This window comes from Gracilinanus agilis, chromosome 1, assembly GCF_016433145.1.
Source record: "Gracilinanus agilis isolate LMUSP501 chromosome 1, AgileGrace, whole genome shotgun sequence".
In the NCBI taxonomy this organism is placed as follows: Eukaryota; Metazoa; Chordata; class Mammalia; order Didelphimorphia; family Didelphidae; genus Gracilinanus; species Gracilinanus agilis.
Window position 1 is genome coordinate 641602377 of NC_058130.1, and position 15143 is coordinate 641617519.

At 37.3% G+C, this 15143-nt stretch overlaps 1 protein-coding gene across 1 annotated transcript in view; it reads left to right on the top strand.

Annotated features, from left to right (window-relative positions):
- The window catches only part of GRHL2 (grainyhead like transcription factor 2), a 165395-nt gene that overhangs the window by 22673 nt on the left and 127579 nt on the right, over positions 1–15143 (top strand). The window contains 1 exon segment of the mRNA XM_044683986.1: positions 227–617. Coding sequence (XP_044539921.1) covers positions 227–617 — 391 coding nt within the window.

Here is a 15143-nt window from a genome sequence, read left to right on the forward strand (position 1 = left end):
TTGGAAAATACTCTAGTCTCAGGCTTCCTTAATTATCTATAATTGTTTCTTTGGTTTAGCTGATAATTTGGGAGCCCAAGTATCAGTTGGTTTTCATATAAGTGATATGCCTGAGAGAGGGAAAAAAAAAAAGTCATTTAAAAAAAAGAGTCACTCACTATGTTTTCCTTCTTTATTTGCCCCCCATCCCCTCCTTTTCCTCTTTTTCTGGGTTTGGCATGAACAGAAACTGCCTTGGGACTAATGAAGCCCAGAGCAACCTGAGTGGAGGAGAAAACCGAGTACAGGTCTTAAAGACTGTTCCAGTTAACCTTTCTTTGAACCAAGATCACCTGGAGACCTTAAAAAGGGAACAATACAGTGCAAATGTGTCTGAGGGTTCAGCAGGCTGTGTGGCAGGAGTCGTTGTGGTGAAGGCTGAAGAGTTTACCCCCGTCTTCATGGCCCCATCTGTGCACTATCCCAGAGGAGAAAGCGAGGAATCCCGCAGCGTCATCTTTGAGCAGAATCAGTATGAAGTACCCAGCATGGCTCCCCACGCCAACTATCTCAAGGATGACCAGAGAAGCACACCCGACAGCACTTACAGTGAGACTTTCAAAGATGGCGCCACGGAGGTGAGTCCATCGTGAGTTATTAAGTGAATATCTAACTGGGCGTCTTGTCTGAGGTTCCCAAAAGATACACACAATTAACCAAAGGTTTAGAAATTCTTAGTATTGGAATAAATCGGTCTGTGTATATGTGTGGCGGGGATAGGGTAGGAATATATTTGGGAGAGGTTTTTTTTTTAAATTTCTGATATCTTAGCTCTTTCATTTCTTTTAAAATAGTTTAGATTTTTAGCCTTTAATCTAGGTATATATTTTTTTGAGGCAAAAAGGAATTTATCATAACATCTGAGGCATACATGTTGTCTAAGCCGGCTCAAGCTTTAGTCCCTAATTGCATTTAAAGTTAAATTTTCATAACAAGACAAGACAATCCTGATAGGTTCACATTTCTGAAAGGGGATGACCCAGTGTTGTATCAGAGCAGAGTTTGGAATCCAGATAGGATGCTAATTTCTAAAGGGGACCAAAAGGCATGTGGCCGCTCTTTGGTACACCTGCTTTGACGTGTACTGCAGCTCCCTTATGCAGGCTGTCAAACACTCCTGTGCAGCCCAAAGAAGACTGCCAGATATACTAGTGCAAGAGAGGGCTGCCCAGCACACTTGTTAAAGGGGGATCCAAAATATAATTGAATAATTCCCCTATCTGAGGCTAATCATTTTTATGGTGAGGCACCATAATCAAATCTAGGTATATCACTTATGAATGGAAACCAAGTTTTTAAAGGTAGAAATATTTTTTTGGAATCTGTACTTTGGTTTATCATCTTGCCATTTTTTATAGTTTTCCAGTAAACACTCCAAATGATACCTGAAATAAGGTTGCCATCTCTCTAATTTTGGACCTGTTTAGGATTGTATTTATCCGGTAGTTCAAACATGCTTCTTCAGTGTTCAAAAAAACAGTTACTGCTTTTAAGACCACCAGAGTAATGACTTGGGTAGAACAACTAGAAAAACGATAAATAGGGGGCAGCTGGGCGGCTCAGTGGATTGAGAGCCAGGCCCAGTGATGGGAGGTCCTGGGTTCAAATCTGGATTCAGACACTTCCTAGCTGTGTGACCCTGGGCAAGTCACTTAACCCCCATTGCCTAGCCCTTACCTCTCTTCTGCCTTGGAACTAATACCCAGTATTGATTCAAAGATGGAAGGTAAAGGTTTAAAAAAACAAAAACAATAAATACCTTTAGACTTCCACTACTCCCACCGCCAATGAATTTGCCATTCTGGTTCTAGAGATTACTTTACTGTGATTATAGTTCTGTGTTTTTTCAACCTTCTTAAGATAATATAGGACAGCATCAGTGTTAGACTCTGACAGATATTTACCTAAACTTCCAGACAAGAGGAGGTACATTATTAGCAGAGCATCCATGTCCATTTATGAAGCAACTGGAGAGACCCTCTTCCTTTCCTCTGTTTTATAGATAGAATCTTGTAAAACTCTTTATTTGTTTTTAACCATCTGAGAAAGATAAGACATCCTAAGGTTGAATAAGTGTGCACAAAGTTGAAGCTTTGAATATTTGAATTCATTGTAACTCAAGTACACAAGGTGGTTCTTTAAAAAAATTTTTTTTAAACTTTGAACATGTCTCCCCCTTGTCATCCACCTGCCCTCTAAGGAAGCTTTGTCATTTCTGTGGCATTCCGTGGCAGGGTAAGGCTAGCAAGCAGTTGGGAGGCAGATCTACCTGCTTAGAAGTTCCCTTTGCCCAGGTGTGTGCAGAGATGACATTGGTCATGTCCCATGCACCCCAGGCTTCCCTTCTGGTTGTTCCTCTCCATTGATTTGTGCACAAAAATTCCATTTGCATGAGGATGGTCATGAGTGGTCTCTGTATAATACACAAGAAAGTGAGAATTCAGTGATTTAGTGTTGGATAGATGGGCTACATTCCATATCCTGGGAGCTGTCACCTCTTCTGCTCTTGGGGATTTGAAGTAAAATTCTTAACACCATTTTAATAACTTGGCCTTAAAATTATTTTCCTGCCTGATTTCTTTTTAAACCTGGACATTCTGTTTTAGAATCAATACTAGGTATCAGTTCTGAGGCAGAAGAATGGTAAGGGATAGGCAAAGTGATTTGCCCAGCATCACATAGCTAGGAAATGTCTGAGGCCAAATTTGAACCCAGGATCTCCTCTCTCCAGGCCTGGTTCTCTATTCCTTACCTGATGTTTTAAATAATACTTATTAAATTTTCTTAATGAAGAGGTGGCACTGTTTTGTCATTATGGATGTTAAGTATATTAGAATGGAATTCTCTTATTTTTATCTTTGTATCATTGGCAGAGCACAATTTTTTTCGGTCATGTCTGACTTTTCATGACCCAATTTGGGGTTATTCTTGGCAAAGAGACTGCAGTGATTTGCTATTCCTTCTCCAGCTCATTTTACAATGAAGAAACTGAGGCAGACAGGAGGAAATGACTTGCCCAGGGTTGTCTGAGGCCAGATTTGAACTCACGAAGATGAGTCTTCCCAGCACTCCATCCACTGCATCACCTAGCTACTCCAATTGAATGAATACTTAATAAATGCCCACTTGGTTTATTCAGTCAATCAACTTTGATAAACACTCAATATTGATTGTCAATAAATAATAAGAAATCACAGTTTGACAGCTAAAAAAATTGACCTCTGAGATCATCTAGGCCAGCCCTGTCACTTTATAAATGAGGAAACTGAAGCTCAGAGAGGTATTTTAACTTCCTTGGGGCAATTGGGTGGTTCAATGGATTGAGAACCAGGCCAAGAGATGGGAGGTTCTGAGTTCAAATCGGACCTCAGACACTTCTTAGCTGTGTGGCCACGGGCAAGACACTCAACCATCATTGCCTAGCCCTTACCTCTCTTCTTCCTTTGGAACCAATACACAGTATTAATTCTAGGATGGAAGGTAAGGTTATATATATATATATATATATATATATATATATATATACACACACACACATATTTTATTTATAATGTGGCAGTTACAAAGAATTTTAGATGCATTGTTTAATTGAAGGCTCAGAACAACCCTGTGAGGTAGGTGAAGGGAAGGATGGGAATGAGCATTTTATATCGTACCTATTCTATGCTAAGCAGGGTGCTAAGCACTTTTTTTTTTTTTTTTAAAAACTCTTACTTTCCATCTTGGAATCAATACTAAATATTGGTTCCAAGGCAGAAGAGCATTAAGAGCTAAGCAATGGGGATTAAGTAACTTGCCCAGGCTCAAATAGCTAAGAAGTGTCTGAGGCCAGATTTGAACCCAGGACCTCCCATCTCTAGACTTAGCTCTCAATTCACTGAGCCCCTCTACTGCCCCTGCACTTTTTTTTTTAAACCCTTAACTTCTGTGTATTGACTTATAGGTGGAAGAGTGGTAAGGGTAGGCAATGGGGGTCAAGTGACTTGCCCAGGGTCACACAGCTGGGAAGTGTCTGAGGCTGGATTTGAACCTAGGACCTCCCGTCTCTAGGCCTGGCTCTCAATCCACTGAGCTACCCAGCTGCCCCTACTGCCCCTGCACTTTTAAAAAACAAACAAACAAACAAACAAACAAACAAACAAACAAACAAACAAANTTTAAAAAACAAACAAACAAACAAACAAACAAACAAACAAACAAACAAACAAACAAACAAACAAACATTCTCTCCTCTGATCCTTACTCCAGCCTTACAAGGTAGGTGCTTTTCTTATCCTCATTTTTCAGTTGAGGAAACTGAGGCAGACAAAGGTGAAGTCACCTCCCTACCTATGACAACCCATGACTATTAAATGTATCTGATGCCAGATTTGGAAAAAAAACCAGGTCTTCCAGACTCTGTGCCCAACCATCTCTCCACTGGGCCACCGTACTGCCTTTAGATAGCACAACTGTTCATATCTTCACTTGACAGGCAAGGAAACAGACTTGGAAAGATTAAGCCCAAGGTGACCCAGCTGGTAAATAGTGGAGGTCAGGACCAACTCAGAATTCATTGTTTTTACCACTTTCCCACACTGCCTTCTAGCAGGACTTGGGCATGTGATCCAGTGGCGATGGCAGGGTTATGATCTTTAGGTGGTGCATTATCAGTTGTATTTATGTGGCAGATAAAAACCCTGTGAAAAGAGGTAATTGTATTTTTTTTCATTTCAAAGTGGGAAAGGAGAAGTGGGGGGGGAGTTCTCTGACCTCACCAGAAGCTAAGTGTTTGGGCTCAGTCCCAATGTTTTTGGTTTAACTGTTTTGTGGGGCTTATCATTGCAGCCAGAATCATTGTTTGCATTGGGCTTAGCCTGCCTGTATCCCATGTTTCATCCTGATGGGAACTGAAAAAAAAAAAAAAAAAAAAAAAAAAAAAGAAGTCTTCCAGTGATAATCTTTGGCTATCACACTGCCAACTGGTCATACGATTCAGTGACCTCCGAGTAACGTTGTGAAGGAAATCCCTGTAGTATAAATCCTTGGTTGAAATTGAATACGTTCCACTGGTGGATTATTGAATTATGTGGAGATCACTGCTGAATGCATAATGGTTCAGCCTCTACCAAGGAGTCTAGCTCTGATACTAAGCCAGGGTGGGGAGAGGGGAAGATTGTTGCTATGGAAGGTCAAACTGATATCAGTGGAACAAGAACAATCCCCAAAGCCTCAAATATTTTAGGAAATGATTAATTCCAAGCTGGTGTTAACAAGATGTGTGCATAGTTGATGAGGAATTTTGAGCCCTTATTTACCTCATTTCCAGCAAGAAAAAGTGCAACTGTTATCGAACCATCTAAATAAATATTTATCAAGTCCCTAAAGGCACCGTTTTAGACACCAAGGATGGTTGGAGAGGAGGAAAACGGTGAGGTTTAAAAATCTAATTGCTGGTCTTAGCCTAGGTAAAGAGTTCATAAATTCAGGAAAAGAACAAATAGGATAAAGCATAAGAGTGAATATGGCATAATAATAGGATTCCTGCCTCAGAGTTTAGAAGATTTGTCCTCAGATCTTACCTCTGATACATGCTACCTGGGGCAACTTGGTCTTTTCACTGGCTTTCCTCCATGCCTGGAATGATCTCCTTCCCTTCTTTAAGAATTGCTAAATTCTCACCTTCCAAGGAGACTTTTCCCAGTTCTCCAGTCTAGTGCCTTTCCTCTGTTGATTATTTATAGTTTGTCCTTTATTTAGTTTATTTATGCATAGTTGTTTATTTCCATGTTATTTCCCCATAAAATTGTGAGCTCCTTGAGAATAGGGACTCATTTCTTTGAATCCCTTGTGTTGAGTGTGGTGCCTGTACATAGTAGATATGTGTGTGTGTATATATATATATATATACATACATACATATACATATATATACATACATACATATACATATATATGTTTAAATATATTTTATTTTATCTTGTATATTTTATTCATTTTATGTATTAAATATATTTTATTTTATAAAAAAAATATAAAACTCTTTCTTCTGTTTTAGAATTGATACCAAGTTCCTTTTCCAAGACAAAAGAGTGGTAAGGGCTAGGCAATTGGGGTTAAGTGATTTCCCCAGGGTCACAGAGTTTATTGACTGACTGATTGGCTGTTCCAGACAATTCTCTAAGATTATATAAACTGCAGAAAAATTTCAGAACTGTATTGGCAGAGAGAGTCTCCTCACTGGGAGTTGTCTATATCAGTGAAATCTTAGGAATGGGGACCTTCTCTCCAACCCTAAATATTCATATGTCAGAAGCCATTAAGAACTCAGACATCTTTTTTGTCAAGTTGAAGCCAGCCTTAACTGTTGGAAAATTCCGAGTATTTATTTTTATGCCAAGATTACAAAATGAAAACAACAAACAGAAACTTTGAAACAGTCCTTGAGAAGCAGGTTGGAATAGTGAAAAGAGTTTGTAAGCCGGAAATTTTGGTTCAAATTCCATCTCTGCCCAAGGGAAAAACAAAACAAAACAGAAAACATATTTTAAACCAGTTCTGACTGCACTGGCTGGCTGTCTCCCATGCCTGGAATGCACTCCCTATCTACCCCTGCCTCTCGGAGTCCTGTTGAGAAGCAGCGCAAGCGCCACCCCCCAAGTGGTGAGAGCTTTCCTGGTTCTCCATGATTCCGTTCTGCATGGGTTCTGTTCTGTTCTGAGGCGTGTGTATATGTATGTATGTATATGTATGTATACACACACACACATATATATATATGTATACACACATGTTGGTTGTTTCCCATTAGGTTATAACAGAACAAAGACTTTGCTGCCCCCCTAGGATATTCACTAACAGATTTTCTCAGCTTTTAGTGAAACCTGGCTCTTGGTGGAAAGAAGGAAGTGAGGCTTTCAGTCTTATTTCTCACTGAAGGATTTGGAGGTGTGCAAATACCAGCATTCCCTTTGTGATTCTCTTGTACAAGGACTGTGCTGTAGGCTATCATCTCCTTTCTACCTTCAGTGTTTTCCAACTCCAAGCCATCCTTAACAGTGACCAAAGTAATTTCCTTAATGTGCAGTTCTGGCCATGGGACCCCTTCTTCCCCCTCCCTCTCGCCAATAAATTTCTGGGGCTCCCACTTATCTTTAGGATAAAGTATCAACTTTCCCTGTTTTGTATTTAAAGCTCTTCATTAGTGACTCTCATTCTGTTTAGACGATTCCCTTCCACACACTCTAGTCCAGCCAAATTGACCCTTCTCTTCAAACAGGACACTGTCTTTCCTTTTCACTGGCTGTCCCCTAGCCCTAGAATGCACTTACTCCTTATCTTAGCCTCTTAGAACCCTTTAATCAAGCACCACCTTCTTCATGATGAAATCTTTCTGGGTCCCTCTCCCCAACCCATCCTCTGTACAACATGTTTGTTCTACATATGTTTTGCACATATGTACATATATACATTCACAAATATATATGCATATATCTGTGTATTTCTATCATCTAGCTGTCTGCTTACCTATCCATCCATTTGCCCATCTATCTACCTATCCATCTATCCACCTAAGTATGTATGTATGTATTTATGTATCTACCTATCCATTCATCCATCTCTCCCTCTTCCTCTCCCTCCCTCCTTCCTCCTGCTCTTTCTCTCTCTCCCTCTCTCTCATTCAATCTCTCTCTCTTTCTCTTTCTCTCATTCAGTCTCTTTCTCTTCCTCTCTCATTCAGTCTCTCTTTCATTCAATGGCTCTCTTTCTTTCCCTCCCTTTCTCTCTCATTCAATCTCAATCTCTCTCTCTCTCTCTCTCTCTCTCTCTCTCTCTCTCTCTCTCTCTTTCTCTCTCTCCACATGCTATTTTACCCTGTGACTATAGGCTCCATGGGGATCAGGAACTGCCTCACTTTTGATTTTTGTTTCCAGCCACTAGTAAAGTATCTGGCATAGAGAAGACACATAATAAACATTTGTTGATTCTAGATATTAGATATCCTGCTCTTTTCTAGGGACTTTATATTTTATGTTCTTTTCAAGTCAGAAGATGCTACATAGAATTTTCTCTAGTTCAGTAAACACTTAGTAAAGATCTAGAGTGGTTCCAGGCACGTTGCTAGATATACTCTATATAATTCTGCAAAACAACAGTAGTTCTTCAAGAAATTATAATCTATTGAAAGTAGTGGATAAATGCAATGTAATACTCATGTATTATGTAAGCAATGTGATATGCATGAAATAAAGTAGCGATAGAAGCAAAGAAAAAGATTTAAAGATTTCTTAAACTGGGAAAATCTGAGGCGAGAGAACATACTTTCAGCTGGGGTTAAGGGTAGAGAAATCAGAGAAAGCTCTATGGGGATCATAATTTAGTCTTTATTTTGTTAATTAAATATTATTTTTTCAATTAATAAGCATTCTTACCTGTTCTTCCTCTGAAAAAAAGAAAATTCCTCATAACATAACATAACATAACATAACATAACATAATAAATAAACATAGTTAAACAAAATATTAGCCATGTCCAAAAATGTGGCCACCCTTATCTTCTGTCTTAGAATCAATATTAAGTATTGCTTCCCAGGCAGTAAGGACCAGGCTAATGATGTTAAGTGATTTGCCCAGTCACAGGACTAGGAAGTGTTGGAGACTAGATTTGAACCAAGAACCTCCCATCTCTGGGCTTGGCTTTCAATCCACTGAACCACCTAGCTTCTCCTCTAGACTAATCTTTATAGGAAGAGAAGGATTTAGATAGGTTCAAGTGAAGATAGAGTAAGTTCTAGATAAAAGGTATGTATCATACAAATGTACAAAGGCGAGAGAATGTATGATGAGAGAATTGGTCCAATTCTCCTAGAGCACAGAGTGTGTAGATGGAGAATAATGGGAAATAATACTCTAAGGGTAGGCGAGCCAGGCTGTGGAGCATCTTAAATGTTCAGGGAAGCTTGTATTGCACTAAAGCCTTCTTATATCTCATTATAGACTGATTGGTAACAAAATTTATGAATTTATGAACCAACATAAATGTTTTACTAGTCTATCTTCTCCTCAAGTTACATTTTGTGTTTGTTATAGTTAGTAAATTCAGTAAAGTCAATACTTTTTAGTGCTGGCCTGCCATAAACTGACCTATCAAGAGAGACCTCAAAAAGATAACTTCTGCTCTAAGGTAAGATGCCAAAGTCCTTGGGATACAATGAAAGACAAAAACATGGCCCCTCCCCCATATTCTAATGAGAGGCAAAAGTTTATGTATGTACAAGACACTATGTAAATGGGAATAAATGAGGGAAAGTGTTGGCTTAGGGGGAAGGGGTGGGGATCAGGAAAACGTTGCAGAAGATGCGATTTGAGCTGAGTTTTGAAGAGAGCCAGGTAAAGTAGGAGGTGGAGGCGAGGAGGAAAAACACTCCAGGTACAGTGAAGTTTTACAGCTGGTGAAAAAGCTTAGATGGATTCAAAGAGATGGAGCATCTGTGAGAATAGCAAGGAGGAAACTGTGTGAATAGATTTTAGAGTTCATAGAAAGATCTTTCTCAATGAAATAAAATTTTTATTTTTTTATTCCTTATCCAGAAATCACTCTGCCTGTCTTCTCGGGCCCCACAAAATTGGACACCATCCAGTCATGCAACCATATTTCTCACTTCTCACTGATACTGTCTTTTTATTCTAATTATAACCAGAGTTAATGTCTAGATGGAAAATATTGCTTCAGATAGGCATTTTCATTTGTTCTTCCTTTGCCTAGAATGCTGTACCTTCCCCCTTGTCTTTATACATTCTATCCACTGAATCCCAGAGTCTTAGCTTTGGAAGGGCAGTCCAAAAAAATTGAAGCCTTCCTATAGGCTTTCAATTCACTACTCCTGAAGGCAGCCAGTTCCATTTTAGGATATCTCCGACTGTTGTGAAGATTTTCCTTATATTAAGCCTAAATCTCTCCTTTGATAATTTCTACCCAATTCTATCCTCAGGCAAAGAAGGACAACTTTAATCTTTTCCACATCACATCCCTTCCCATTACATATGTGAAGGCAAACACTATTTTCTTCCCTTTTTCTTTTCTAGGCTAAGCATCCCCTTTTCCTTCTGTTAATCTGATGTGCCATATTCTCTAGACTTTGCACTATTCTGATTGCCTTCTTTGGAAAGTATTCCAGTTTATCTCTGACATTCCTAAAATAGTCCTAGAACTAAACATAATACCCCAGATGTAGTCTGACCAGGGAAGAGCATAGCTGAAATATTATCTTCCTTATTCTAGATACCAATATAGTTAATCATGCCTAGCATTTGTTATTGTTGTTATTATTTAGTCAGTTATAGTTATATCCAATTCTTTGTGTCCATTTTGGGATTTTCTTGGCAAAGATATTGGAGTGGTTTGCCATTTCCTTCTCCAGCTTATTTTATACGTGAGGAAACTGAGGCAAATAGGCTAAGTGACTTGCCCAGAGCCACATAGCTAGTAAGTGGCTAAAGCTGGATTTGAACTTGGGTCTTCTTGACTACAGGCCAGGTGTGCTTTATTCCCTCTGCCAACTAGCTACCTAGGTGATACTCAGATTATCACCTCCCAATGTTCTCCTGAGGTCCAAGAACTTGAAAAAAATTTTTTTTTAATTTTAATAAACATAATAAGTGGCCAAGGCTATCTTTGTACTCAGATCTTCCTGACTCCAGGTTTGATGCTCTATCTATTATGTCATCTCACTGTCTAGGATTGCATTCATTAATTTTTTTGGGGGGGGTTTCCACTTCTCTTGTGCGATTCAGATTGAGCCTATATTCCTTTAAAATCCTCACACCATTTTCATCTTAAATCTAAAACCAGTAAATGTACTTTCTATTATACCAGATGGTCTTCCTCAATAAATGTAATCTTGAGGATCTTTCCATTCTTGACTTTCACATAACATTTGGTCCCTTTGCTTACATTCTGTTATGCATCATAATAACTACATTGTCTTCCATCATCTAGAACAGTTTTTGGTAAGCCACTTAAAGTCTTCATTGTTTCTTCATTTTCTTCATCTGTAAAAGGCAATTAAAACTAGTGTCAGTTTCCCAGGATTGTGGTCAGGATATGATACTATTTGTAAAGTGCTTTGCAAAACATCAAGAGGTAAATGCTAGCTGTTGTTATTATTATTATTAGTTATTGTCATTTTGTAGAGACTTAATGAACAACTATTGAAAGAATGAAAGAACATAAAATCTAGTTGGAGAGATAAAAATAAATATGCTGTGATTATAAATAGTTATTACAGAAATGTGTTGAATAGCAGAGAGGATAGGTTAGGAAGTGTTCTGAAAGTTTGGATACTAGACTGAATCAGAGTAAGTTTCATGTCTTCATGGACATGAATGTTCCCAGGAATGGAAATACTGGGTGTCCCCAAAGTCTTAGTGCACCATAAAGCTTTACTAACATTAAAAAAAGGGTTTTTAGTATCTCAAAACTACACTAAGAGTTTTGGGACACCTTATACTATGCATTCTGTGGCAGACAGAAGGAATATTTATCTCATTTTATAGGCAGCTAGGTGACACAGTGAATAAAGTGCTGATCTGGAGTCAAGAAGACTTGAATTTATTTTTTTCCCTTTTTTTAATTTTAATTTTGAATATTTTCTCATAGTTACATGTTTCATGTTCTTTCCCTCTTCCCCCATCTCCCCCTGTAGCCAACGCACAATTCCATTGGGTTTTACGTGTATCATTGATTAAGACCTAATTCCGTATTATTGATAGTTGGACTAGAGTTATCGTTTATTGTCTACATCCCCAATAATATCCCAACAGCCCATGTGTACAAGCAGTTGTTTTTCTTCTGTTTCTACTCCCACAGTTCTTCCTCTGAATGTGCCTAGTAAAGAAGACTTGAATTTAGATGGTGCCTTAGGTACTTATTTGGCTGTTATTATTAGATACCCTTTGCCTCCTCAATTTCCTCATCTGTACAATGGAGATATATCTCCAGGGGTTAAATGACTTGCTCAGGGTCACACAGCACATTTGTTGGGAGGATCAAATGAGATGATTATCTGACATATTTATTCTCAGTGAATTCAATAACAATAAATAATAGACTAACAGTTAGGTTTTACCACTATATTATTTTGTAATTTATGAAAATTTCAAATATTCTGGACCTTTTTATTTAGGGAGGGGGAAATGTTGATCTATAATAGAGATAATCCTTTGTTCCCATTAACCTATTATTAGACTATTATAAAAACTAAGGTTCTTGGGAAGAAGTTTTTTTTATTAGATTCCAGATATTATTATTATATGTATTAATAATTTAAACAAATAAGAATGCATTTACATGAATATCACTAAAGTAGAATTTTCCGTAATTGAGATTGGTGTTAATTGCCTGTTTAGAGCCCTTTTTTCTCATAGACATTATAGAGGATCAGTGTAAACAAAGTTATAGAGCAACATTAAAAATAATTAAGTCAACAGTATGGTATGGTATATAGGAAGCTAAACTGGCATCCTGCAGGCCTAAATCTATATTCTGCCTCCATTTAATAGCTGGGTAACCCTTGACAAATCATTTTTACTTTTCTGAGATTTGATTTCTTTCTTTGTAAATTGGGGATAAAAAATTTGTGGAGTACTGCCTCAGAGGAGAATTATGAAGATTAATCAAGACCAGAGTTGTATCATGCCCGGTAATAAAACTATATATATACTATATAAACTATATATATTATTATAGAAAAACACCTGTTTGCATGAAAATGATAGGATAACTATGAATAGACATTATGTATTGAAATATTTCCCATAAGTCATATTATTAAGGCAGTTGTTTTGAATTAATTTTAAAAATGTGTCAACCTAGTTGGAGATGTTGTATGGACATAATAATAAAAATGTGTTTCCTGAGCAATAATCAAAATGGACTTTCCTCGAATTATCATCTAGCAGAGTGATGGGCACATAGTAGGTGCATAGTACATATTTTAATTTATTAATTGATAAGTGAAGTTTCCCTTTAATAACATCCTCAGTGGATATAACCATTTATTTATATTTTTTTGGGGGAAAGCCATAGATTCCTTCATATTATAGTCAACAAGATTTTATTAAATACCTCCTAGGTGCCAGGTCCTGGGGATAATCAGACATTCGTGATTGTTTTCAGATTTTTCATTTAGCATATTTATTAAGCAATCTGAATTTACAATGACCTCTTCTGCATACAAACACAGCTATGTGATAATTGACAAGCAGGATGAATATGCTTTATCAAATTTTATAACATTCCTTCATTCCATAATAACTCAGTACAATGATGTGACTAAAAGTAAAGTCTAGAGTTGTTGGATATTCATTTTCCCATTGTTCCTGTTGGCAAAGATGCTAATGTGTAATGAAATATGAAAGAAAGTAGCATCAATAATCAGGAATCCATAAAATGAATTCCACTTGAATTTACCACATAATTTGAAGAGTAAATAGCTTTTCAAGTCACTAAGCCTAGAAGAATTGAACTTAAAGGAGTGAACAAGAAGTGCAGAGGATGGTTTCTCAGGTTCTGAAAGTTATAAGTTAAATTTATCATATACATTTTTAAAGCAAGTTATACATGCTATTTATAGTTTTATATACAAACCTCTTTTTTCAGTTCTTTTACGTATGTGGTAATGCCCATTTTATTTGGTGTTTAAATTGAGAATAAAAACATTTTTAAAAGTTTTTAAAATGAAGATGATATCTGAGAATGGTTTTTGTATTTCTAGTTTACAGCATAAAATATAGTGATGATGAAGTCTTTGCTAAAGATGGCATATATCTAAAGATGGATATTCTGTTAAAAATATACTGCTTAGAGTCTTAGAAATCTAGTCAAAAGGACTAGAAAAAAAAGAGGGGGCAGATAGGAAGGAAACTGCATATAATAAGAGAAAGACTACGACCACTATTACTACTATAACTAATACTACCAGTACTACCACCACCCCCACTACTACTACTACTATCTCTACTCCTACACTTCTACTGATACTACTACTACTATAATACCTCCACTATTACTGCTTAACCCATAAGGGTTACAAATGTTTATAAAGCATATATACACATAAAGAACACATATGTATACATACATGCACATACATGTGTGTGTCATCTCATTTGATCCTCACAACAACTTTGGATGACAGATGTTATTATTATCCCTGTTTTATAGGTAAGAAAATGGAGGCTTATAGGGTTAAGTAATTTGTTCAAGGTTGCACAGCTATTAAGTGTCTAAGTTAAGTTTCAGACTCATATATTCCCAACTTAGATAACCATATATTGGAGTTCCTTTAAAAAGGAGGGTCTGCGAACTTAGAAAAAATTTAATTTATTATATATCAGTGTAATTTATTTTCTTTGTAATCCTATGTATTTTAAAACACTATACTGAGAATTCTATAGATTTTCCAAGATTGCCAAAGAGTCCTATGAGAAAAGGGTAAGAACTTTTGCTAAAGAATAGCTATAATGTAAGGGTTAAAACTAGCAATAAAATAGGAGACAAAGTCTAAGAAAGGACCTAATCACAAACTCAAGGACCTCATCTATCTAGACACATGTAAAGATGGGGCAGCTTAGACAACTTCCCTGCCTCTACACAAAGGGTCAAGATGCTAGCCTATAATACCAGGTGAGAAAGCTTCTCTATTGAATCAATCATATTAAGTGCAAAAAAAGCCCTGATCAGTTTAGATGTCCTTGGAATTGGTGATATATAGAAAGTGTGATTGGATTGGTTGAGAAAACTTTGGCATGTCTCATGGATTGTACATGAAAGAAGTTTTAGAACTTGGTGATTTAAGTTTTTAGCAGCTTAGGTCCATCTAAACCCCTTAGAGGACGAGCTAGCTGGGGAGGAGATTGCTCAGTCCTCTAAGAATAATGTTAGGAGCACTTAAAGCATTAAGACTCAGATTGAACCGAGGTTGGTGAACCACGTTTCCTGTGCTTGGAATGTTGTTCTCTTTCTTTTAGAGTCAGTGAGGTGGTGCAGTGGATAGAGCCCTGATCCTAGAAGCAGAAAGACTCTAGTTCAAATTGGGTCTCAAACATTTACTAGCTTTGTGACC